The sequence below is a fragment of the Gadus macrocephalus genome, chromosome 20 (assembly GCF_031168955.1).
Source record: "Gadus macrocephalus chromosome 20, ASM3116895v1".
NCBI lineage: Eukaryota > Metazoa > Chordata > Actinopteri > Gadiformes > Gadidae > Gadus > Gadus macrocephalus.
Window position 1 is genome coordinate 21901280 of NC_082401.1, and position 24297 is coordinate 21925576.

The window sequence follows — 24297 nt, forward strand, 5'->3', positions numbered from 1 at the left end:
CTCTCTCTCTCTCTCTCTCTCTCTCTCTCTCTCTCTCTCTCTCTCTCTCTCTCTCTCTCTCTCTCTCTGTCTGTGATTGTTAAATTAATCACCCGCTCAATTACCCTGGAATGTGGTGTTAGGTTATAGAGGGCACGTTCTTACATATCAGCACTTTTTTTACTTACTGTCTTTATTAGTGGTTTTTTTGTCTTTATTTCTGAGTTTATTCTATATTTTTCATGTCCAATAATTGAATATCTTTATCCTGTCCCCTCCTTAGTCTCAAATCACCAACCAACTTCCTTCACATTTCACCTTACTTCTATTCCTCATACAAGAAACAAGCTTGTCGATTATGAAGAATGAAATTGGAAAAGGTTTCATAGTTGAGTTAAGAGAAAATAGATGATTGGGATAATCAGCCTCGGAAGAGAAACATGAATCCATGAAAACTCAGCTGTCATGCCCCTTTCCACATTTTCTTGCCATTGTCAACATTAATCAAAATTTTCCTTCTCAATTAGGAAACTACATTTTCAACATCAATAGGGGCAATCATTGGAAACCGGTGAAGAGCAGATGAAGAGACATTACAAAGACTTAATCTGGGTTTTTCCCCGAATATAGCTCTGTCTGTGTTTATGTACATATACCAGATTTTGGTTGGGTCCCCACATAAGTTAACAGGTAATTTATTTATCAATACTTAAGTGTGCTGCAAGTGCTTAGTCCATGTTTTTTTTTGCTAAGGCCCTGGGCCTTCTTGCACTCCTGGAAGTGCCTGGGGTGCGTCAGCCCCCCCTCCCCTCCCCCCCCCCCCCCCCCCCTGGATACCAGCGGGAGCCCTGTTAGCATATAAGTGCAAAGTGTATGCTGATGTTAAGGCTACATGCTAATGCTAATGCTAATGAAGCACCACTTTTTGCCAGCTTTGATTCTTCTCCAGTAGACTGGAGGAGAGGAGAGGAGAGGAGAGGAGACAGGAAAGAAACAGTGGAGGATGGGAGAGGATTGAGGAAAGTAAAGGAGAGAAGAGGAAAGGATTGCGGCGAGGAGGGGAAGAAAGGAGGGGAGGAGAGGTAACAGGAAAGAGAGCGGAGGGGAGAGGAGACATGAGGAGAGAAGAGTCAATTAAGAGAAAGGCAGTGAGAGTGAGATCAGGAGAGACAAATGCATACGCAAACATCAGCTGAAATTAGCCACCGTTCAGTGGGATTTGACCCTGAAATATTTCAGCTTGTATTAAAAAAAAACAAAAAAAACAATTGGAGGTAACGTTTTTTTTTCTTTCTTGCCAAGGTACATTATTAGCAATCTTTAGATTACGTTAGACTGATAACAGCTGTGTTCAGACTTCAGACCTTAGACAACATATCTTGATGCAAGTGCGTGAGTCTTCAATGCAGGTCAATTGTTTGTGTTTGTGATCTGTTGTACTTTAGTGAACTTCCTGTCCAGACAGGAAACCAGGCCAATGTGTGCGTGTGTCTGTGTGTGCCTGTGTTTGTGCATATAAGTGTATCTATGTGTGTGTGTGTGTGTGTGTGTGTGTGTGTGTGTGTGTGTGTGTGTGTGTGTGTGTGTGTGTGTGTGTAAGTGTGAGTGTGTACGCATGAGAGAACATTAGCAATGCTGCATGTGCTGAGACAGAAAGGCGTAACACATGGGACCGTACAGTAGCTCTGTTGCCTGCCCCCTCCCATTACTGCTCAGTTTCCCAGCTCCACATGAACAGAAGTCTGAGGCACTTGGGTTTTCAACCCAGATTATTACTAATTATCAATAGCAATTCTATAAAGGGGATGTATGTAATGGATTGCTATTGTATTTATATATATATCAATTCTTCTTTAGGTGTCTACCACCCCAAATGGTTGTTAACACAAATGTATTTCAAGCTATATTTAGTAAATATATAATAAAATACAATGATCATAACAACTGTAACACGATTTCTAGTCTGGGATTTAATAAAGTACACGTTTTCTTGATGCACAATAAGATCCAATGATTTGTGGCAACATTCATCAGATTTATTGCATGACGATATTTACACTCTCAACATTTTTAGTGCCAAGAAAATAATGAAAGTACCATCCGTTGAACGAGATGCAGACGACCAATGTGCATTGCAATAACAGAATGACACACAAAATAATACACACACATTTGTAAAATTTTGGTTCTTGAAACAGAACCATATGGCTTTGTTCATCTTTTAAAAAATAAAAGCATTTTAACTTATATGACAAAATAATTGCAATTTGTTTAAGTTCAGAACAGGAACGTAGTTTAACTTATCGGAAATAAATGGCAGCAAAGAAACAGAAAAACAGACCTTCATGGATGTAGAACACGTGCTGTAGTGAACGTGTCAGTAAACCCGATTTAAGAAAAAAAGGAGGCGATCATCCAGTCTCTTCAAACCATGGACAATGGTGACGCCTTAATGAGTCAAACAATGGATGAGTGAGTTCATTAGTGCACTTAAACTCCTCTGCTTTTTTTCTTCACCTGCACAGCATCCGCACCCGCATTAATAAAATAACTCGAAAAGAAGTGTGTGTTTCAGGTTTTGCCATACTAGGTGTGGGGTTCAGTGCTTGCAGTCACTGTTTAAATGTCCTTCTCCCACATTCAGTCTATTCCCCACAGTGCACAGTGCTGCTGTTGAAGCCCCCGTTCTGCAGCCACACGCTGAAGAATCGCTGAGTATTTGAAAGGAGACGCACACAGCCAAACGAGAGCTGACATCTTTGTCTCTCAGAACCAGGCAGAGGCTTTGGCTTTCTCTTGATCCAGACCTTCAGAGAGAGAGAGAGAGAGAGAGAGAGAGAGAGAGAGAGAGAGAGAGAGAGAGAGAGAGAGAGAGAGAGAGAGAGAGAGAGATGAGTCATCTTTTAAATCGATGCACAACATAATGAACAAGGAACATTTCGTTTTTTAGTTCAAGCGGATTGGGCAAAGTTTAAGATATAACAGGCACAATCATACCTTAAAAATTCAAGGTACAGTTTATATTATTGCTTCAAATAATTATTAGTATTATTTATAAAGCTATAAATATTTGTATCTATAGCTTTACAAAGAGTTTTGAAAAATAGCTCTACATAATCAGCACTTAAACGACCCCAGAATAAATCCCAATGGGTAAATGCTAATACGATAGCAAAATGATCCTAATCAAGTGCAGATTCATTATAATGACAACACACAGCACAGAATTGCCTCTACAGAAGCATAGCCCATGTCACACTACCTACCAGAGTCATAGACCTCCAGGGAACCGCGGAGGGAGGCGGGGGACCAGGAGGCCGGCAGGGTGGGGGCGGCTGCCACAGGGATGCTGACACTGGGGTCGGTTTCCGACTTGACCCCCTCGCTGAGAGGCGGAGGAGAGCCGTGGCCCTCGGCGCTGGACGCCCTCTGTCGGACCCCCCCCGGCAGCAGGAGATGGCTGATCCGGGGGTCCAGTGCTGCCGCCGCGGGGCTGTGGGACGGGAACGAGTGGAGCACGTGGCCGTGCGGGAACCGGTGGTGGCCGTGGTGGGCGTGCGTGTGGTGGTGCCCGTGCACGGAGGCCGGGTGATGGGGGTAGAGGTCGTGGATCTGCGGGTAGCCGCCGCCGCCGCCGCCGCTCTGGCCCGCGTTGAGGCCGTAGGACCAGGGGGAGTGGGGGTCCGGCAGGCCGGCCTGGGCCAGCGCGTGGCCGGGCCACAGGGCGCCGTCGGCCGGGTGGAAGGGCAGGGGGCTGACGGCGGCGCAGGAGAAGTCTGGGTGGACGGAGATGGAGGAGGCGGGACGGGGGCACGGGCCGGCCTGGGACGGGTAGCACCCCCCCCCGCTCCACATGTTCATGATGGGGCCCTCGGCGAGAGACGCACTGTCTGCAAAACAACACGCACACACACACACACACTTTGTAACTAAATGGGTACCATGCAACAACTTTGATGGCTGGTACAAATGTCACCCGATTGATTATAGCATACATTCCAATCGACGAGTGAAAATGCACAAATTGTGCAACAACATGTTGATGAGGGTGAGGATGATGAAGAGGATGGCGATGTGAGGATAAACCGTACCTTTCCATAACGCGCCGGGCAGAGGCGAGGACAACTGCTGCTGCTGAGTGACCCCGAGTGCCGGCTTGGTGTCCCTGGAGAAAGACCCTGATTGGCTGAGAGCGCGGGAAAAGTGTTCGTCCACCACATCGCCGACGCTGCCCTGGAAGTAGGTGAAGAGGACACAGCGGGCCCTCAGGTACTCCGCCTCCGCCGGCTGGCCGCCGCCGCCGCCGTCCTTGGTCATGACGCAATCCTCCGGGGCGCCACCGCCACTAGCACCGCTGCTAGCACCGCTGCTGTCGCTACACCGAGACCCCGGAGTGAGCGGTGCCCGCCGGAGGCCCTGCTCCCTGGGCAGCATCGCTGCGGGTCGGCTCTGTGGGAGCTGCTGTTGCTGCTGATGCATCTGCTGCTCCACACACTCATGCACCTTACTGTATGCACTAGGCTTCCTCTGGACAAGTGGGGAAGGGTGGGTGGGTTGGGAGAGAGAGAGAGAGAAGGAGAGAGTGAAGTAGAGAGAGGGAAATCTATTATTAGATTTGTTTGATTGCAAACTAATCGAGATCAGAAACTTGGCTGAACTGATTTGGAAAGGAAGTGTTGGCCACCTGTTCATTTCCAAACTGTAATTAAGAGTGTATTTCCACCCACAGGATCAATAAAGTAATCTAGAAAAATTCATCATTCTAACAACTTTCACGTTAAGACAATAATCGCCTATTACAATGTCGTTGGGAGTGTGTTTCCATACGTAACAACTAGGCCTGCAAATAATAAACAGGTCGGATATACATTTATTTAAACGTCTTGGACGTTTAAAATCAGTCACCCGGTTCGACGACATGCGGTGAGACAACCGCACACCGGAAATCATGCTTTTCCCCCTTCTATTATGACATCAAACAAAGTTTTACAGAGAGAGAGAGAGCTCACCTGGTGATGGCCATAACACGCCGCTTTGTAAGCCGCTGCAGCCACTTGTGAGGATGGAAGGTAGTGCGCGCCAAAACTTTGGTGGTACATCACATCAAGACAACTCATTGCGACGAGTCAGCGAGGGAGACAGAGAGTAAGAGAGATAGAGAGAGAAAGAGAGAGACTCCGGGAGACAACCGAACACACAACCGATACTGACTCCGGCTTCTAGATTGGTGGAATCCTGCTTCTTGGCTGTGGTGCGTCCATATATGCCGATGGGCATACAATAGACATCTCGTAGATGAATACAAGTTTGCATAAAGACAATGTGGCTCCTGCCGTGAGTTGCACCGCCCGTGGGCCCTAATCAAAACACGCGATAGGAGACCATATAGGCTACAGCACACTATCAACACTTTTACTTTCGGGGGGGGACCTTTTTACAGCACCACTGCTGATTGGGTGAAAGTGTTCTGCTCTTTCTTTTCTTGGTTCTTTTTTTCCTTGGATGGAGGATTTTTAGATGGGCAGGGTTTGCTCTTTGTATTCACGCCCATTTCGCAAGGCCTCGGTCTAGAATGACATTCCGCCGGCATAGTTTGCAGAATTAATGTTTTATTGTGCTGCTGATGGAATTTTGTTTTGGAGTTACCAAGTATGTAGCCTACACTTGTTGGTTCAATGCCAGGCGGGCGGATTTAGTTGGAGGACTCGTTATTTGATTAGCCTAAATAAATCCCCAAATGTGTCTCGTAGACTAAAAAGTCAATGTTCATCAGTCATGAGTTATTATATAGCCTAATATCCATTTTAGGCCTGCTTTAAACGTTGATGAGTTAAATTTTAAAGTGAACATTTCTTATGATTTTAGTATGAGTCTTAGATTAGAGACCCTATGCCTATTGCCTTCCGTAAAAAAAACAACGAAAACCCTAGTTATAAACTATAGAGATTACTGCGTTCTATTTGGCGTTTAAGCCCAGGCCTGTAGTGCGTCGTTATCACTGACCAAATCAACTGGCTATTTGCTGCCACCTGCGGACCAATAATGACAAATGACTATTTGCTTTGGACAATCCAATTTATCCCTCTTGGACGGGAACACAAGACAAAACACAACCAAGCCAATATCACACAAACTCTCATTTGACAACAATTACAATTGTCTTAATTAATTGTCTGGCCTGAATGCAATGTTTAAGCCTTTAGAATAGTAGGCCTAATATAGTAATAGTCAGCTTCATAGCCTACGTTTGTATTTTACTAGTGTTTATATGAAGACTATCGGCCTACTAATAGCAATGCAAGGATTAACACCACTGCTTGTGTGCTTTTGTGTTCTGCTTGTGTGTACAAATGGCCCCATGATCACAATCTGCATGAAATAATCAAAGGATTGGATGGATTATAAATTACAACACGGAACACTGAAGGGGATATTAGAATGTGCAGCTGTATGGGAAATATTTGCCCACTATGGACATGAATTTAGTGCCTGTGACTATTTTGCATTCGATGTCATGCTATTTTCTATCCAATTTCGAACAGTGAGTGAGACAGGACTGTAACGACAAAACATGGGATACTGCTCCCATGTTACAGCTTGTTTGGTTAAATATCTGGAGCTTTTACACATGGAATACCCATGTTCTGTACACAGAGGAGCGAGAAGTGTAGCCCTTCCAGATGCTTCAATTCCTTTAATTATTTTGTAAAGCAAGGGAGTCTGGCACTTGTCTGGAGTCTGGCACAGCCTCCAGACAAATCATATCAATAATAAAGTGGCAGCGACTGTACACCTATCAATGTATTAATAAATGGGTTGAAATGAATAACCGATGTTCAATCAAAGCAGGAATTTGCATTGGCAGAAAGGGATGAGAGAATGTGTAGCCATGGCGATCATCAGATCACCAAGTTCTATGACCTAAAGACAACCACCACCTCAGACAAAGAAAACGCAGATCTGCCAGCCCCTGAAAGAGAGAACCAAGACTTAAAAGTATTGGGACCAATTATATTGAACACAAGTTAAGAGGCTCCTCTTTTTACACTTCAATACTCCGGGCTTGACTTTATGGTCACGGTAACATTCAGACCTATGCCAATATGCACCACTATAGACATGCTTTCAAACCCTGAAACATGATGGTATCCCAAACCTCGATCAGTTAAGGCACTTGTCAGAAGAAGTGAACTGTAAGTTTAGGGCTGCAAGCGAACTCCCGGCAATTCACAGTGAGTTACAGAAATGTATATTAAAGTTATTATAATTATAAATTATTAATTTTAATTTCACCCAAATGCTTCAAGACAATGAAAAAATTATTAATGATTAAATTCCTTAAATTTGAATAATATTATGCATGGATTATGATGAAATCATGATCTGGTGATTAATTATTTTTTAAAAGTTAATAAGTATGAAGTATATTGCAGTCTATTGCAGCTGGAAAATAAATTGAATTGATTAGATTAATAAGAATTAATGTTAAGAAAGATGTTTAGAAACAATCTAACATAGGCCTTTGGTTTTCATACCTTTGTTTGAATCACTATATTATATTCCACACTAAATATTTTAGCCATTTCTTTCATCCAATAGGTGAATGCAATAATACCTGTCTATTTACAATTGTGACTTGATCGGGGGTGACATGTTGGCAAGTAGGGCAAGGAGGGAACAGGAACAACACTTTTGAATACACTGTGATGACAACATGCCTTACCGATATAGTATTAATTATGTCTCAGACAAACACACAGTGGAAGTGACGTAAGCCCTCACTGATCTACTGGCGAAAGGCAGATTTACCCCCAACTGGGTGTAGTCATACTTAAAAGTGGTTGAAGGGATGTAACCTGTTCTATAAATCATAGAGGGATATTATACCTTATTACACTTCTAATAAGAAAACTCACCTTGTTTTCTTCAAAAGTGCACTAATTTAAAAGTAGACCTAACGAGCTATAGTGTTTGTGTTTTTGTGATGGCACATTCAAACACTGAGCATTTTCGGGTCAGGATCACATGAAGTTCCATTACGGTGAACATTACAAGACAAATGAACGTCATGAGTTTTGGGATTCATCATCCTTTCAATGAATATCAACAAAAATGTCTGGGCTGCTACCCAAAAAGAAAGGATAGATTCCAAGATATAAGGAAACTCATTTTTTAATATGTAGTTATGTGTCAATGTAGCAAACTTGACTCATATCTGTACTTACTTGTCACTTAGTTTAGAAGTAGGGCAGTGGAGCAGGCTGTGCAGTGCCCCTGAAACAGCCATGGGACACACACACACTCTATAGTAAACAAAGTCACAAGCACACACACACACACACACACACACACACACACCCACACCACACACACACACACACACACACACACACACACACACACACACACACACACACACACACACACACACACACACACACACACACACACACACACCACACACATCAACACAAGAACACCTACACACAATTACACACACACAAACACACACACACACACACACACACACACACACACACACACACACCAACACAAGGACCCCCCACACACACACACACACACACACACACACACACACACACACACACACTCATATACACACACACGCACACACACACACACACACACACACACACACACACACACACACACACACACACACACGCTATAAGGGTTTTATTCATAGATGAACACATACACACATCTGCTCCTAAATGCGCTCACTAGCACCCGGTCCTGAGGGTTTGGGGCGGGTGCGCGTTAGCATCAACATCTGGTGAAGGCTCTGCACTCGTGCCTCCCGCTCTCCTTAATGAGGCTCTGAGATTATTATTAGTCCATGTATTAAAGACGGCGGAAACTGAGCGGCTGTGGATCAGAAGATAGTCTGGCTGATGCTTTGTTCCGGCCTTCAAGAGATGGAGGCAAACTTGTAGCACTCCATGGTAGCAAGATTTAAATAGGCAATATTCTCCGGTTCCTATCACTATCCGTGCTTTGACCTCAACAATAATGAAGAATGAGTATAGTAGATTAATGACATCAGCCTTGTAGAAGACTGAGCAATATTGTTAATCACAGATTATAATTTTCATTCTGTTTATTGCTTGTATTTTTGTTTGACTCCAATGGTGCTGTACCATTTCTGCACAATCAGCCAAAATCTTCTGCGTAGCTGTGTATACGATGTAAGTGCTGCTATTTTGTCGACTGTTCCCCACTGCACACAACCAAATCCTTTGACAAAACCATGTGTCCCAGACATGACATGTGGTTTTGTTAAAGGATTTGTCAACTGTCCATTCTAGCCAGTCTGTATCAATCTGTTGTCACAAGGGACAGTACTGGTCCCGATTTGTACTAACAACTCCACACAGATAAATCCACAGTTTTAGTTGTGTTGTTGTTTTTAAATCTATTGGAATATACCTTTTTAGGGAGCTTTCACCACCTGTGCACTGAGCCAGCCACTAATAAGCTGTTCCTCTGGGTTTATGCTAATGAACATATATAGAGGATTGACTCTTGATACTGCAAATCACTTTGGTTTGCAGTTGCAGTTATCTCACAATGATGTATTTTATATAATTAACACACTGAACGTGCACTTCTAATGACACAGGTGTGGTGAGATAACGGCATTATGGGATGATATCCCATAATGAGCTTGCAGAGTGCTGTGTCATGATAAAAAATAATCAGCATTACTTTGGAGAGATTGGACAACGCGCACACCTGCCAGATGCTAATTCTCCCAGAGGACCCGATGATATCGGCGGTAGTCATCTTGATGTAGTAATAGTGGCTATCATTGTGAGAATGATGCAGAACCAGTGGTCTACCCTAATGCAGAAGTATGAATGAGTCCTTGTTTCTTTCTAGCATATTCTGCATTAATGTACGTATGTATAGATACATATATATATTTATAATTTGACTTTCACTTTAATTTGATTCATATATAAGTCAGAATTGATATATTCAGCTAATCACACACACACACACACACACACACACACACACACACACACACACACACACACACACACACACACACACACACACATAAATACACACAAACTTTAGATCCTGAGGAGCAGCAATGTCACAGGTGGGAGAGCGAATAGAGTGGAGACATTAAAGTCTCATTAAAAGGCCATTAGTGTGTGTATAATCACAACCTCTCGCTCATTCAGGAAAAATGTATTCATATCAGAATCGATTTGAGTCAAAATCATATGATTCCAAAGATTCCAGTGGCTGTAAGGTTTGAATTGTTGTGAGGGTCGTTAAGACAATTCAGTTATTACTATTATTATTATTATTATTATTATTATTATTATTATTATTATTATTATTATTATTATTATTATTATTATTATTATTATACTATAAAGAGCCACAATTGAGTCATGTTAACATGGAACGCACGTTGCTTTTCTTGCTTCCTACTTGGTTAAATGTAAACCATTTAGAATCATTTGAAACATCATCACAGTAATGAACATCAGGCAAGTCATTAGTATGTTAATAGAAACCAGATTTCCATTTTAAACCACAGAAACCAGCAACATTGGGCCTTACTGGCCAAAAATAAACCATTCTCATTGCATCCTCTTCATCAATGTAATCTCACATTTGCACAGTTTTAATAGTCTGTGTGCCATTTATTCTTACTTTCCTAATAGATTATACAAGACTTTTAATTGCAAGGCTCCACAAAGAAACAAAGAAAAGAAACTCAATCCATCAAGTTTGTGCATGTCTGTGGTTTGCGTGTGGATACAGTCTGCACGGCCATCATGTTAACTTACCGAAACACTGCACTGCAAACGTCTCTGATCCGCCACTTCCCTCAAGCCTGGGCCCTTCTTTAACAGAACAGAATAATTATTCAATCTCTCAATCCCTCCTCAAATCAGCACTCGGGGAGATAATGGAAAAGGCTCAGTTTGCCCTGCGTAAGTTAATGAGACGACAGCGAAACAAAGGCAGGGGTCAGTTTGACGGGCTCCCTCCAATAGACCCAGCCCTGTTTCCACTAGGGTCAAATGGGAATATTATCCCCCAAACATAAGCCTGACATAGTCTAAAATGAATCCTTAGATATCAAGTGTGAAGAAAACTAGAAAATAAAGTGGAGCCGCTTATGCGGGGAATTGTATTGGTTCCATGAAAGTAGGTGTGAAATGAACCGTATTGATTTTTGATGAGGGAGAGTGTATCTTGTCCTTTCTTTCGCTGCAACACTGTTCCATGCCATATATTAAGTAAATTCACAAACGAGAAGGATGAGATTACGTTCAAATTTCCTGCATAAATAAAAACACGTGGAAAACAAAGACAAAGGTCTTACAAATAATAAAATAAAATAATAAAAGGAGTCCAACTCTGTGGTCTCCGCTATCTCGACCAACACATGTTTGCGGAGCCCGTCCCTTAAAGCATAGATTCACCAATGAACCAAAACACGCGTCCATCCATTTCCGTGTCCCCCAAAATCCACCTGGCCACCTCTTCCTCTTTCCTTTTTTTTTATTGGGTCCGACTGGCCTGTCCTCTGCTGCTGCCCTTGCAGATGTAATGACTCTAATTCCCCGCTGCTAATGACATATGGGTGCCTCACCCCACCCCCCCCCACTGGGACCCTTGTCCTACTTGTTCTGGTGACTTCCATCTCTGCCCCAAGGCTCTTTTGTGTGTGGACTGACTCTGGTTCAGAGACTGAATATTTGGGAGTCAAGGGGAAAAGGAGGAGGGGGAGGGGGGGAGGGGAGGGGGGGGGGGGGGGATACTCTCTGAGAAAAATTAGCTCCTCCAGGCTAAACAGGGACCTGCTGCTAAGGAACATAACATTGACCGTGTGTGTGTGTCCGCGCGCGTGTGTGTGTCCGTGTGTTTTTGGATTATCCTATATTATGGCCCCAAGCGGATATATCTACCCGCAATCTGTTCCTATATGCATATATATATATACACAACATGCATTCAGGGCTAAGCGTGCGCCCGGGCCCATGTACATGCGGCGATGGGGACGCTGGGGACCGTGGGGGGTCTTAATGGGACGGTGTGTTTGGGCCACTGCTGCTGATGGGGACGCTGAGCAGCGAAGGCCTGGTGGCATCACGTCATCGCCCACTGCTCCCCGACGCTCTGTACTGCGGCGGCGAGCCCACATTCATCCCACGGGCAGAGAGAGAGGAATCACTCAACCGCTTTATTAGCCCCCGTCCTCTTCCCCCCCCCCCTGTCCCCACCGCGGTCACGTCTATTCCTCGCTCTCCACGCTCTTTCTACATTGCATTGCTTGCGTTGCTACTTTGACTTCCAGAAACGTTCAATGACTTGTCCTTTGCTGGTTTTTTCGTGGACAAATAAATTAATACAAATGAACATTGTTATTAGATAAACGTGGCTATCAAATTTATGTTGAAATAATTATACTTGATAGAATGATATGATAGTTGATAACTTCATGCATTGTTAGGGATTTCCCCCCCATCACCCCCACTAGAAACAAAATGGGTTTGATTAACTGTGGTTTACTTTCCCACCCGTTTTCATAATTGTGCCATCAGACCACGCATAAAGTTGCATCATCTTTCCTTTATGTTTGATGCTAAAAAATAAAAAAAAATTATCAAAGAATGAACTTGTTTTTTTTTACTAAAAAAAATATTTATTGAATATTGGTATGTCATGCAACAGAGAAAGAATATGGTATTTACCACCATTTTACAAAATGTCCTTGGCAAATCATCCAGTTATTTTTTATTTGTACACACTTTCTCTATTGAAGCACAATTTATTAGAGCATTAGTAAATTGTACACCACCCCAGCCAATAATTCATGTAGTTTCTCTGCAGTATGTTTGCCAAGACGTGAATCTGGAATGCTGCACATATTTTTACAGTGAGAGCTAGACCATTGATGATGTTCAAGTAGCTCTCTTCTAGGCTGCATGACCGGTTTGGTCTGTGTAAAGTGTTAAAGCAATTGCTTTGTAAGTGATGTATAAAAAGATTTGTGCCATCACCTTAGATGATACCTTAAAGCTAACACTCCATGCGCTTTTAAGTTTAGACTCCCACTGATTGTGCAGGGATCTCATTTCACACATGAACTATCTCTCTTTTCGTTCCCCAGTCTCACTCCCCCACCCCTCGATCTTTCTCTCTCTCTCTCCCACTCCCCACCCCTCTGTCTGACTGTTTCTAATACACACTGTAGTTATCCCATTAACATTAAATGCCTGCTTGCCCAAGGCTACACCAGATGAAAAGGGAAGGAGGAGAGATGGCTACAAGAACATTGAGAATTTGGGAAAAAGAATTACCAAAAAAAAAAGGAGAGAGAGCGAAGTAACATTTAGAACGACCATAGGAAAAGGAAAGGAAAGAGGAGCAGACAAAACGACGCACCATAGCGCCTTCACTATAAACACGGCAAATATTTTCAACGGTATTATGCAACATAATTTCAGTAAAAGATAGGTAATTCTGATATTATGGTATACCATTTAGATTGGAAGCATGTAGGCCTATGTATTCAAATTAAACTATGGAAGTTTGAGATGAAAAAGAAAGAAGTCAGGAACAAAAATATTGGCAGGCAGTAGTTACAGGATCCACCTAACCTGCCACATGTAGGCATCAAAAACGCATTTGATGGACTGAGACACGCACACACAATTGTGATTGAAGTGACAGACAGGCAGACTTACCGACAAACCGGACCGTTTTTTTAAGACACCTCAACTTTGAAGGACTTACATTCTCAATTCAACCCTCTAGCCGTCATCAACACGACATGACATTCAGGTCTCCTACCATCTTCAGATGTTCCACCACTATATTGTGTCAGAGGGACATGGCACGACGGACGTTATACAGGGGGGGAGGGGGTCCCAGTGCTTGGGGGTAGATTTATCACCGATGGGGGTCTGCCAGTGATGAGGCCGTTTAGTGGGGGTCCCTGCAGTCCTTCACTGATTACAGCCAAACATCTTCCCTAATAGCCTTAACAAGAACAACGCCCCGGGCCGACATGGAGGAACGCATGGAAACACGCCACCGCACACATTAACATGCATGTGCACTCACAGGCACACAGGCACACACACACACACACGCTCCTCCAGGAGTGGAGATAGTGCTTAAGGCTATTCTATTCACGTGGGTCCCTCTCAAAGTCACCTCTCTCTACTCTCGTCTGTGACAGAAAAAGGAAGAAAATAAACCTGGGAAAAGCTGGTTATTGTTGGGGTGAAACTTCACTTGCCCTCCCCACAAAATTGTCTTTTGTTCTTGTTGGTACTTGGTTTTATTGCGACCCTGACTCAATTGTGGAGATGGGAGTTTATTATTTGATTCACGGTTCAAGAGTTTCCTGCCTGCCTGTAGAATGAAACGTAACCTCCAATTTAATTGGTGGATGGAAAATGATGGGAGAGCTGACCCCTTGGAATGGGCGGCCATTTGTAGTCCACAACCCCCTAAATTGGAAGATTCAAAATCCTTGACATCCATGGATGTGTACACGTACTATTTTCATGTGGAACAATTTTCTTACTTTTGGTTTGTTATATAGACTACTTTATATGTACATTGATCATTTATATATTATTACACCGAATTCTAAGCATAATTGCACAATATAATGGATTATATACATCCAATTAAAATATCAATTGGATTAAATATTCCGGTAAATGTACCGCAACAATGTGTTTGACCTATTCCCTGACCTATTTGACTACGGCTCTTGCCGTGCAAATTTGTATTAACATTTGGTGAATAAGAATGGCAGCGCCCCCTGAAGGCCTGTTCAGTATTGCACCAAAAGGGTTTCGCCGTGACGTCAGAGGGGGAAGTCATGTGAACCGGTCGCAGAGAGAGGAACAACCCACAGAAAGTAAACCAGGAAATCTAGTGTTGATTACAGGAGCTGTCACTTTGTCTCGGCAGCTCGGCTTTTGTGTTAGACATTTTAAATATATTTAAGTGTAAATTGTACTAACGTAGTCATATCGTATCGCCATGGCCTCGCTTTTCAAGAAGAAGACAGCTGACGGTGAGTTTTGCTCGATTAATAACATGCTAGCTCACTTATTTTTAGCCTGGCTGGGATGCCTTGTTAATCTCATGACAACAGCGCACCCAGTTTAACCTGTTCCCTAGCCACGTTCAAAATCCAGTCTCTATCCGTCTTCATGATTGGTTTCATAAACCACTTACATTGATAGTCTCGTTCATGGTGGCACCTGAGTCGTGAAATGCTATATAGTCACAAACACACTATGATGTAGTGTCACTATTTGTAACACTATAGCTGATGCCAACTGGGTAGCTGTTTTGTGTGGGGTAGCAGTAAGCTTATCAGCTAGCTATCTGCTTTCCTGAATGCTAAGCGTACAACATATGTCAATGGGTGGACATTGGGAAAAGTTTATATTCAAGTGTGTGAAAGAGAAAAAAATAAATATGAGAAATACTTTTTGTGTGTGTGTGTGTGTGTGTGTGTGTGTGTGTGTGTGTGTGTGTGTGTGTGTGTGTGTGTGTGTGTGTGTGTGTGTGTGTGATTTGTGTTTGAATTAGAATGTGTGTGGGTTGTTAGGAAGTTGGTAGTTCCTAGTGCAGCTTTTTTAGAAAAAAAGTAGGTTAAGCCGCATACAAGTGGTTTACACAAACCACTATCCATTACTTATGGTTATGGCCCTTTGCACTACCCAGTTATGGTACATGTCAACATCAATCATATTCGGTGTCATACAGTAATAAAAATACTGATTTATTGAACTAATTTAAATATATTCCAGAGGTAAAAAATAATGTTGGTATTGGTATGCATACATTTGGTCCATAGAGTTAACTTCTACTTTTTGTGATAATTTAGTCATATTATACTGACACATGGGATACACTCTTACACTTTTAACATTCAGTCAAAATCCAATCAAATTAAATTGTATTTAGGCAATCAATCTCCCTGTTATGTTTTTCATAAGATCAATTCACAGCATAAAAAACCCCCCAAAACCCACCACCACACCCACAAACACACCTCCCATCACTTTCCCCATTCAAGTTTCCCCCATCGAGAGGCTTACCGCGTTATGCCGCCCGCTCAAAGCCGATCCGTTGACGAGTCGTCCAACTCCCTTTCCCCATTTACTCAGCGTCTGGACACGGACACACCTCTCGCCCCCATCTTCTTTGCATATTGTGCCAGGGAGGATGGGGGGGTCTATGGAACTCGCCCAGTTTCGTACCATCCGAGGCGTCGGGTTTGAGGGGCGTCGTTATGAGTTGTGGAATGGGGGGGGGGGGGGGTTTAAGATCCCATGTATTTGTACGATCACACTCATGGTGTCTACGTCACGTTGTACGTATTCAGACTCCATTCTCACAAGTGGTCCAGCCATACGCAGGCGCAGTGGCGGTGTGCGATAGGACACACCTGTGCAGACAGACAGGCCGTCGAGATGTGTTGGCGTTTTGGCTTTTTGGGTCAAGCAAGGCAGCTTTAGCAGTCGTTTGTGTATTTTGAAGTTATCTTTCATCACTATTATCTTTTTCCTCCTCTAAGTGTTATGACAATGTTTGATTGGGTTGACAAACATCATGTTTATTATGAACAATTGTAATGTTTTCCAATGATTTTATTATACATTTGATGTGTCTTTATTTTGGTTTTATGTTTCGAAATTGGCTAATCAACATTTTAGACCACTTCTGAATGAATTAACTCTTCAGTGATGTTTCCTACTAAAGGTTATCATATTATTTATACTTTATACATATCATATTATAATGAACATTTACATTTCTTAATATTATTTATTGCTTCTTTAAGTATACAATCAAAGTTATATTTGACGAATGCCTCAGCCCATAACCACTTCAACACTGTTCTCTTGTCTGACTCAAAGTTATTTGAATAATGGATTTTGTGACTATCACCCAGCTGTGGGTGTGTGTGTCTGTTGGTGTTTGTGTTCCCCTAGGTTTGAATGTGACACACAGGTAATAACCCGCACAGGGTGTGTTTTATCAGAGAAACTGCTTGAGTATTGCTCATAAAGCACGGTTGAATGAGTGACTTGGGGACATGCATGAGCTCATGACTTTACTGTATGACTGACAGTTATTGTTTCCTTACCTTCCTACATGCATTATTCTTTGCACATTTATCAGATAGATCTGATGCAAAAAAAATTCTTATCTTCAAGTTAATAGAACCTTGCTAGTTTTAAGCAGCCGAGATGATTCACACAATGTGCTTGCTCACAATGCATAAAGCAATTGATCCTGTTGCATTCCATCTTTTGTCCGTCTGTCTGTCTGTAGACCTCATCAAAGAGCAGACGAAGGAGCTGCGTGGTACTCAGAGGCAAATCACCAGAGACAGGACAGCGCTGGAGAAACAAGAGAAGCAAATGGTAACACATGCACAAATGCAGACACTCCTACCTCTATGGATAAATGGAACATCCCAAGGCATCCTTCATGTATTTCTACATATTGCATCAATATGTATGCTATATAAAACCAGAGTCAAACATTGTCCAAATTCACTTTCTATTCCGGATATCATCTGTAGTGCAATGCAACATGATTCACTCAAAGCTTTCGAGTGTGTAACAATATGAGTCGTGTGTGTGTGTGTGTGTGTGTGTGTGTGTGTGTGTGTGTGTGTGTGTGTGTGTGTGTGTGTGTGTGTGTGTGTGTGTGTGTGTGTGTGTGTGTGTGTGTGTGTGTGTGTGTGTGTGTGTGTGTTGGCGACACAATGTGTATGGACACCAAGCATGCACCCAGGCCCACACACAGAGTGTGACCAATATGCTACATTCAACAATAGAATTGGATATTTCCCATTGCTAAAAGATGAAAAGACCTTTCCTCATTTGCCAGCCCCTCTTTTCTCTGCTGCGTAAAACCAACACCAGACAGGGCATAATTATCTCCACAGGGAAGCCAATTCGGCCGCCTTATTACTGCCGTCTGCTAATTAGTCAAATTTTGGTTAAAGCTTTTGGTTTATGTTATCATCTGAATGAAAGATTCCAGTGTAAGATAAGAGAAGTTCCTTTATCGTACTTCAGCATAATGACTTTCTCCAGTCCTCCAGGCAGGCAAGACTTTCTGCACGAAGAAAAAAAATTTGCGGGCAAATGTGCGACCTGCCTGAGGACACGCCCCCCCAAAAGCGTTTGGCAAGAAAGCCACGTTTGGGAAGCGTTTTTTTTTTTTTGCATCAGCAATAAACCATCTTCTCTCCTTGGGTCAAAGGAAGCACTCAAGCTTTTGGCAGACTCGTCTCAGTTCTCCCGTCAGTGTTTCCGGGCAGAGCTCTATATAAATGTCTCTCCTCCCCCGTACCGACAGCGAACACCCTATTCTCAGCCCATCGACTCCCTGCAGTTCCACCGGACAAGACCATAAACAATGCGCGGCACTCTTCTATCAGTAGCCGATCCCCCCCGGGTTCCCGTCTCTTTGGTGTCTTTTCAGCGTTCATATATTCAGGAGTTCATTGGAGCTGGACTTATTATCTTTTCTATGGTCGTCTTTCAGGGGAATAGTTTTCACTGCTAGATATCGTTTAGAGTCTCCGGATGTGCTTAGTAGGCAGAGATGGGACAAGCCTGAAGCTGTGTGTGTGTGTGTGTGTGTGTGTGTGTGTGTGTGTGTGTGTGTGTGTGTGTGTGTGTGTGTGTGTGTGTGTGTGTGTGTGTGTGTGTGTGTGTGTGTGTGTGTGTGTGTGTGTGTGTGTGTGAGACAAATGTAATTTCTGCTGTTGCTGCGGTCTGAGGTCTGGCCAGCCTCACGGTAGCCTGCAGCCATGCTCACCTCTCTAGGGAAACGCACACACAGACATACACACACACACACACGCACGCACACTCTCTGGGGGCACCGATATGTTTAGCAATGTTTACTAGATCTAAAAGGATGCACTTGCTTGCAGGTGTGGACACATATTGGTTGTTTGTTTAGTTATACACAATGTCAATAGACCAGACCCCTGAATTATTTGGATGACTTGATGTTAGCCTACAAGCTGAATGTGTTTAATGGCTGTTTCCTGCCATCTAAAGGTTACAAATGTTCTAATAGAGTAGCGGTGTATTATCTTCCAGTGTCCAATGTGGAAAAGGAGCATCATTACATCACAGTACCAGCATTGGTGTTGGTAATGTGTATTACACTATGGACCTTTCTGATGCATGACACGGTATGTCAACTAAACGCTAACCCAAATCTAGGAAGCGGAGATCAAGAAAATGGCCAAGAGTGGAAACCGCGAGGCGTGCAAGATCCTGGCCAAGCAGCTGGTCCAGCTAAGGAAGCAGAAGAACCGGACGTACGCCGTCAGCTCCAAGGTGACCTCCATGTCAACGCAGGCCAAGGTCATGAACTCCCAAATGAAGATGGCAGGCGCTATGGCCACCACCGCAAAGGTAAGTGAACGCTCCACTGGCTCTGTGGTGAGGGTTAGTTTCCACGTTTTTGATTGCAGGCAGTTTAATGTAACCAACTGTTTTTAGTTTAAAGGCCCAAAAAAGTATTAGGGTTTGCCTTTTTGTAATGGTAGAGAGTTTCAAGGATTTCGGTCATTCCTGTGTGTGCCAATTCCAAAACGTTCACTTCATCAGGCCGTTGTTCTCCACTGCTGCTGTTTCTCACTCGAGGCGGGACAGATCTTGTCTGACTTCAAAGAAACATAATTACCTTTTTATCTTTTTTGGGGGGAAAAAAATGCATTTACAAAGAGTTAAATGGGCACCACCAGGCAGATTGGGTAACCTAGTTGTAAAAACTCCTCCGAGACTCTTCTAATTAGTCTTCTAATGTCTCCAGAAAGAGTCCCTTCCCACCCATGGGGCATTGTGTTACGGGCAACGGGAGAGTTATTATTGTTGTTACTAGGGTTCGGAAATATTGTCCATGGCATCATGTCATAATTATCACCGTGAATATTTAACTTGTTTTCTAATGTGTGACCGGGTCCATGTCTTTTAAGCCTATTCTTGTAGCACTCCTGTTTGCCCATAGCGTACCAAAGATGGATGTAGCGAGGAGGGAATCTAGCTGCTGATCAAACGTTGCCTTGTCAAATCCCATTAGGCTCCTCCTGGTTAATGGCCTATGAAGAGCTGCAGCACGCATCTCCATCTCCACCTCAGTTTGTTAATTATTTGATTAAAATTGACTAGTGTTAGGTACTTTAGGTTAGAGCAATGCATTAAGAGGACCAGAATCAGTAATCACTGGCTGGTTAACCAAGGCAGTGAACGGGAAACACAAAGAAACACTATCTGACTCCAGGAATGGTGAAAGATTCACTGCCATGTGACATGCTCGCCGGCTGTCAAACATTCAATTATGATGTCCAATTGTGTGTGTGTGTGTTGATTTGTGCAGACGATGCAGGCTGTGAATAAGAAGATGGATCCACAGAAGACCCTGAAGACCATGCAGGACTTCCAGAAAGAAAACATGAAGATGGGCATGACCGAGGAAATGAGTAAGGGGACACACACACACACACACACACACACACACACACACACACACACACACACACACACACACACACACACACACACACACACACACACACACACACACACACACACACACACACACACACACACACACACACACACACGCAGGCAGGCAGCATTTTTCAAAAAACAGCGCCAACGGTAGGTAAACTCCAACTCTCAGGTCATTGGCCTCTGCTCATTGACCTGTTTTTACCGCCCTCCCCTTCCTCTGTCCCTCCAAAGTCAACGACACGTTGGACGAGATCTTCGATGCCTCCGGCGACGAAGAAGAATCTCAGGACATTGTCAACCAGGTGCTGGATGAGATCGGCATCGAGATCTCAGGAAAGGTGAGGAAAACGACCGGTCTGGTGTCACTCCGGGTCGGACCAGCAGGAGGCAACGCCTTCGCTGCCGTCTCTCTACGCTCTCTTATCTTTCAGTATCATCTCGGACACAAACTTTTCCATCCTCTACAGTGTATCTTCATATCTCGTCGCGCCCCATTCCCTCAGCCACAGCGCGTGTTGACATTTGGCATAGGATGGTGCAACGCCTCCTATCAACTAATCAATAGGACCCGCTGGACAGCACTTTGTTGTGCATTCAAAATGACGATGTCCAATCAGCATACGGACGCTACTCCCGCTCTCGCAGGTTAACGCGAGCGGGAGTCACGCTCGTTTGCGTCACACAGTTGCACAGCCACTTAGAGTTGAGCTACACTGTTGTTGAGTTATTTGAATACTGAATTCTCCGGGGTACAAACGGGTGGGGGGTGGGGGGCAGGGGGGGCTCAATCCTACACATTGCGACTTTAAGAACAGGCCATGATGCACACATCATCACGACTAGACTTAAGGTCTTAAAAAGTAAAACAAATGTAAAGTCTGTTGAATAAGCCAAGAGCGGTTTGGAGCAAGAGTGCTTGTATCTGCTTGTTTTTATTCCCGGTACCTTGAAAGCGTTACCAGAGGGAAGGGATATCGTCTCTGTGAATAGGATGGTCACAAACTCAACGGGGAAGATGGACAATAGAAGACAAACAGCCACATGTCGTTCCCCAAATGGCTTCCCCACTCTGGCAGCTGCCACAGCCCTAAGCCCTGTCTGTGTCTATCGGGCAGCCCCACACTGGCCATCTGTTGTCAGTCTTGCGCCACCTGGAGGCCTCTACGGGTCATTACCCTTCACAATAGGTAGCCATACATAACGAAATAGCTGGAAAGCAAAGTCTTCTCAACAGCCCAAAAGGATAGTAATAGTATAATTCATCAAATGTTCCCGCCGACTGCCTTCTGATTATGAGGCACGCTACTGGTGTTGTTATTCAGCTGTAACATGTGTAAAGGCTACACGCCACATGTGTGCATTTTGAAATGGACCTATCCAATATGTGGATTTATCCCAGAAGCAAGATTTCCTATTTTTTTTCCCAGTCGTATAAAATGTGGAGCAGATTGGGCCAGCCACACATTTAGCAAGCCCGGATAAAAGTGGATTTTGACAACCCCTTAAGGGCTAAAGCTGTGTGTGTGTGTCTGTGTGGTGTGTAGTCTGCTTGGACCTGATGGTATTTGTTGTGTATCTTATCTTGTGTTGAAGATGGTAAGAGCCCCGGCAGCAGGGAGGAGCCTACCAGAAGCCGCCTCCTCGAAGCAGGACACCATCTCAGACGAGGAGATCGAGAGACAGCTCCGAGCCCTGGGAGTCGACTAACACACGCACACAAGCCCACACACACGCAAGCACACGCATACAAGCACACACACATGTGCATGCACATATCGTCTCAAACAAACAGAGGAGAAATGTACCTCTTACCCCACATGCACACACACACACACACACACACACGCACACGCACACGCACACGCACGCACACGCACACAGGGTCATATTGCCTTAGACATTGGAGGAGAACATATGATTTTGTTTTATGCAAAACAATATTTATAATGACCTAGTCCAAGCCTGAATGTGAACCAACTGCAGGTGTTGAACTAGACCATGAAAAGACCCTTCTCCAATCGTCTGTCTTCAAATAAAGGTCAACTTTTCTTTGATTCAAACATTCCCATAGATATACGTTTTTGGCAAATTTTCCAAATTTCGGTCGAATGAGAGATTACGTTCTCTGGTTTGATAGGGATGAACATATGATGATATGATGTTTTCTCATTTAAACTCTAAGCATCACTTACCCCTACTAAAGTGACCTTTTTAGTGTCCATGCCTCAGTATGTAGCGTTGCAAACCCAAAATATGTAGCCTGTAAACCCCCAACAACTGCTGTTTCTAACCATCCTTAGGTACGCTACTATAACCAAAGGAGTTGAAATGACTCTTGACCTGGGCTAGTGTAAGAACTAATGACATCAATGCCCTAGGGCTAAGGGTAAGGCCTTTGCACAACAACTTTATTATTTATAGATCGATAGATAGATTAATATGGGTAAATCGGGTGATAAACCAACAATGATTTTAGCTTCTTTTCACCATCTGGTCCAAACACTAATCTTACAATTTGTTGTAATTATTTACTTGGAAGTAGTAGTTAAAAACAAACAGTTTCCTGCTACTGACAAATAGAACAAGGTCATTAATACTTAGAAATGTGTTTTTATTCTCCAAAGTAATTGGCTAAGTGATTTGTCTCCATTTGTATAATTGAGTGAAACGCAGGTGTCTTCTTCTAACACTAATTATGGGTCTGCTCATTTTACATACAAGGGCGGAGACAGCATCATTTTTTCTTCCCTAGTGGGGTCTCCACCCGTGCCCTGGTACATAAAGGAAGCAGCCCACCTAATTAGTGTCATGAGCGACACCTGTGTGTGACCTACGATGACCGCTCTCAGGCATTGTCGTCGATATGATCCCTTCATTGCGTCATACGTTGACTAAAAAGCCTTCTTCGCTCCTACTCAACACGACCCCGATGAAAGCAGTGAACCAGAAGTGTACCTCTTAAAATGACACTGTGATTCAGGAGATTTGCTCTTATCAATCCTAGCTTTTTCTTCCTCCTTTTTTGTTATTTTTTCGTTTTTTTTGGATGCTATATAATGAGGATACACAGACAAGAAATACATAGATATGGGTGTTCCTCAATTCCCTGGGATGTTGCTTTCGTTTATTTATTTTTCTTTTGCCAAATTCAACGAGGATGAGACTGCATGTGTCTGGCGTTGTACATTGTATATTGGATTCTGTACATTATAAGCCTCAAGGACATCACTGCCGTCCCCCACACTGTTGCGCAGCAGAAGGGACTGCGGCAGTAATAGCGCAGACCTTTTGTTGAAACTGGAAACAACTTGGGGGGCTGTCTTGATTGTAATGTAACTATCATTATATTATTTGTATTTTACTTTCCTTGTAAACTACTGTATGTACGGTCCTATGCCATTGTACAGTGACTCTATTAAGGGTTTATGGCTTTTATAAAGAATAAAACTTCTTCATGTACAATTTGCTGGTCTGTCCTTTCTTGTCGCTGTACTGTAAGTCGCTGCGGTAGCTACCAGTGATGTGCATGTTTCCCCAGTGGGGCCTGTACCTCCTGCAACACCTTGATACGATATCCTTGTATTAATACCCATGAGGACTATCATTCTGTGCATTGACCCATCCTATGCTAGGAGCTATGAGCAATGGGCTGCCTGCCTCACAAGAGCAGCACCCAGGACCCAACTCCAGGGGGTAGTGCCTTGCCTTGCTTATGGGCAGGCCAGGGGTGTTA

At 43.5% G+C, this 24297-nt stretch overlaps 2 protein-coding genes across 4 annotated transcripts; one reads left to right on the forward strand and one right to left on the reverse strand.

The window, feature by feature from the left end:
• Positions 1-1993: 1993 nt before the first annotated feature.
• On the reverse strand, positions 1994-16309 carry vgll3 (vestigial-like family member 3). Of its 2 annotated transcripts, none has more exons than XM_060040186.1 (4): positions 16110-16309; positions 4071-4506; positions 3246-3869; positions 1994-2786 (listed from the first exon to the last, which is right to left on the reverse strand). In XM_060040186.1, the coding sequence occupies exons 1-4, from the start codon at positions 16272-16274 to the stop codon at positions 2746-2748; spliced, it is 1266 nt and encodes a 421-aa protein (XP_059896169.1). In that variant the 5' UTR covers positions 16275-16309; the 3' UTR covers positions 1994-2745. The 2 variants fall into 2 exon arrangements, with proteins under 2 accessions (XP_059896169.1, XP_059896170.1); XM_060040187.1 differs by lacking the exon at positions 16110-16309 and adding an exon at positions 4989-6113.
• chmp2ba (charged multivesicular body protein 2Ba) lies at positions 14884-24026 on the forward strand. Of its 2 annotated transcripts, XR_009523411.1 has the most exons (7): positions 14884-15073; positions 17350-17441; positions 19269-19463; positions 20428-20530; positions 20796-20902; positions 22158-22371; positions 22416-24026. XR_009523411.1 is itself a non-coding variant. In XM_060040189.1 (6 exons), exons 1-6 carry the CDS (start codon positions 15040-15042, stop codon positions 22269-22271), a joined length of 645 nt encoding a protein of 214 aa, XP_059896172.1. In that variant the 5' UTR covers positions 14885-15039; the 3' UTR covers positions 22272-24026. The 2 variants fall into 2 exon arrangements, 1 of the variants encoding a protein (XP_059896172.1); XM_060040189.1 differs by having other exon boundaries at positions 14885-15073; positions 22158-24026.
• Positions 24027-24297: the final 271 nt, after the last annotated feature.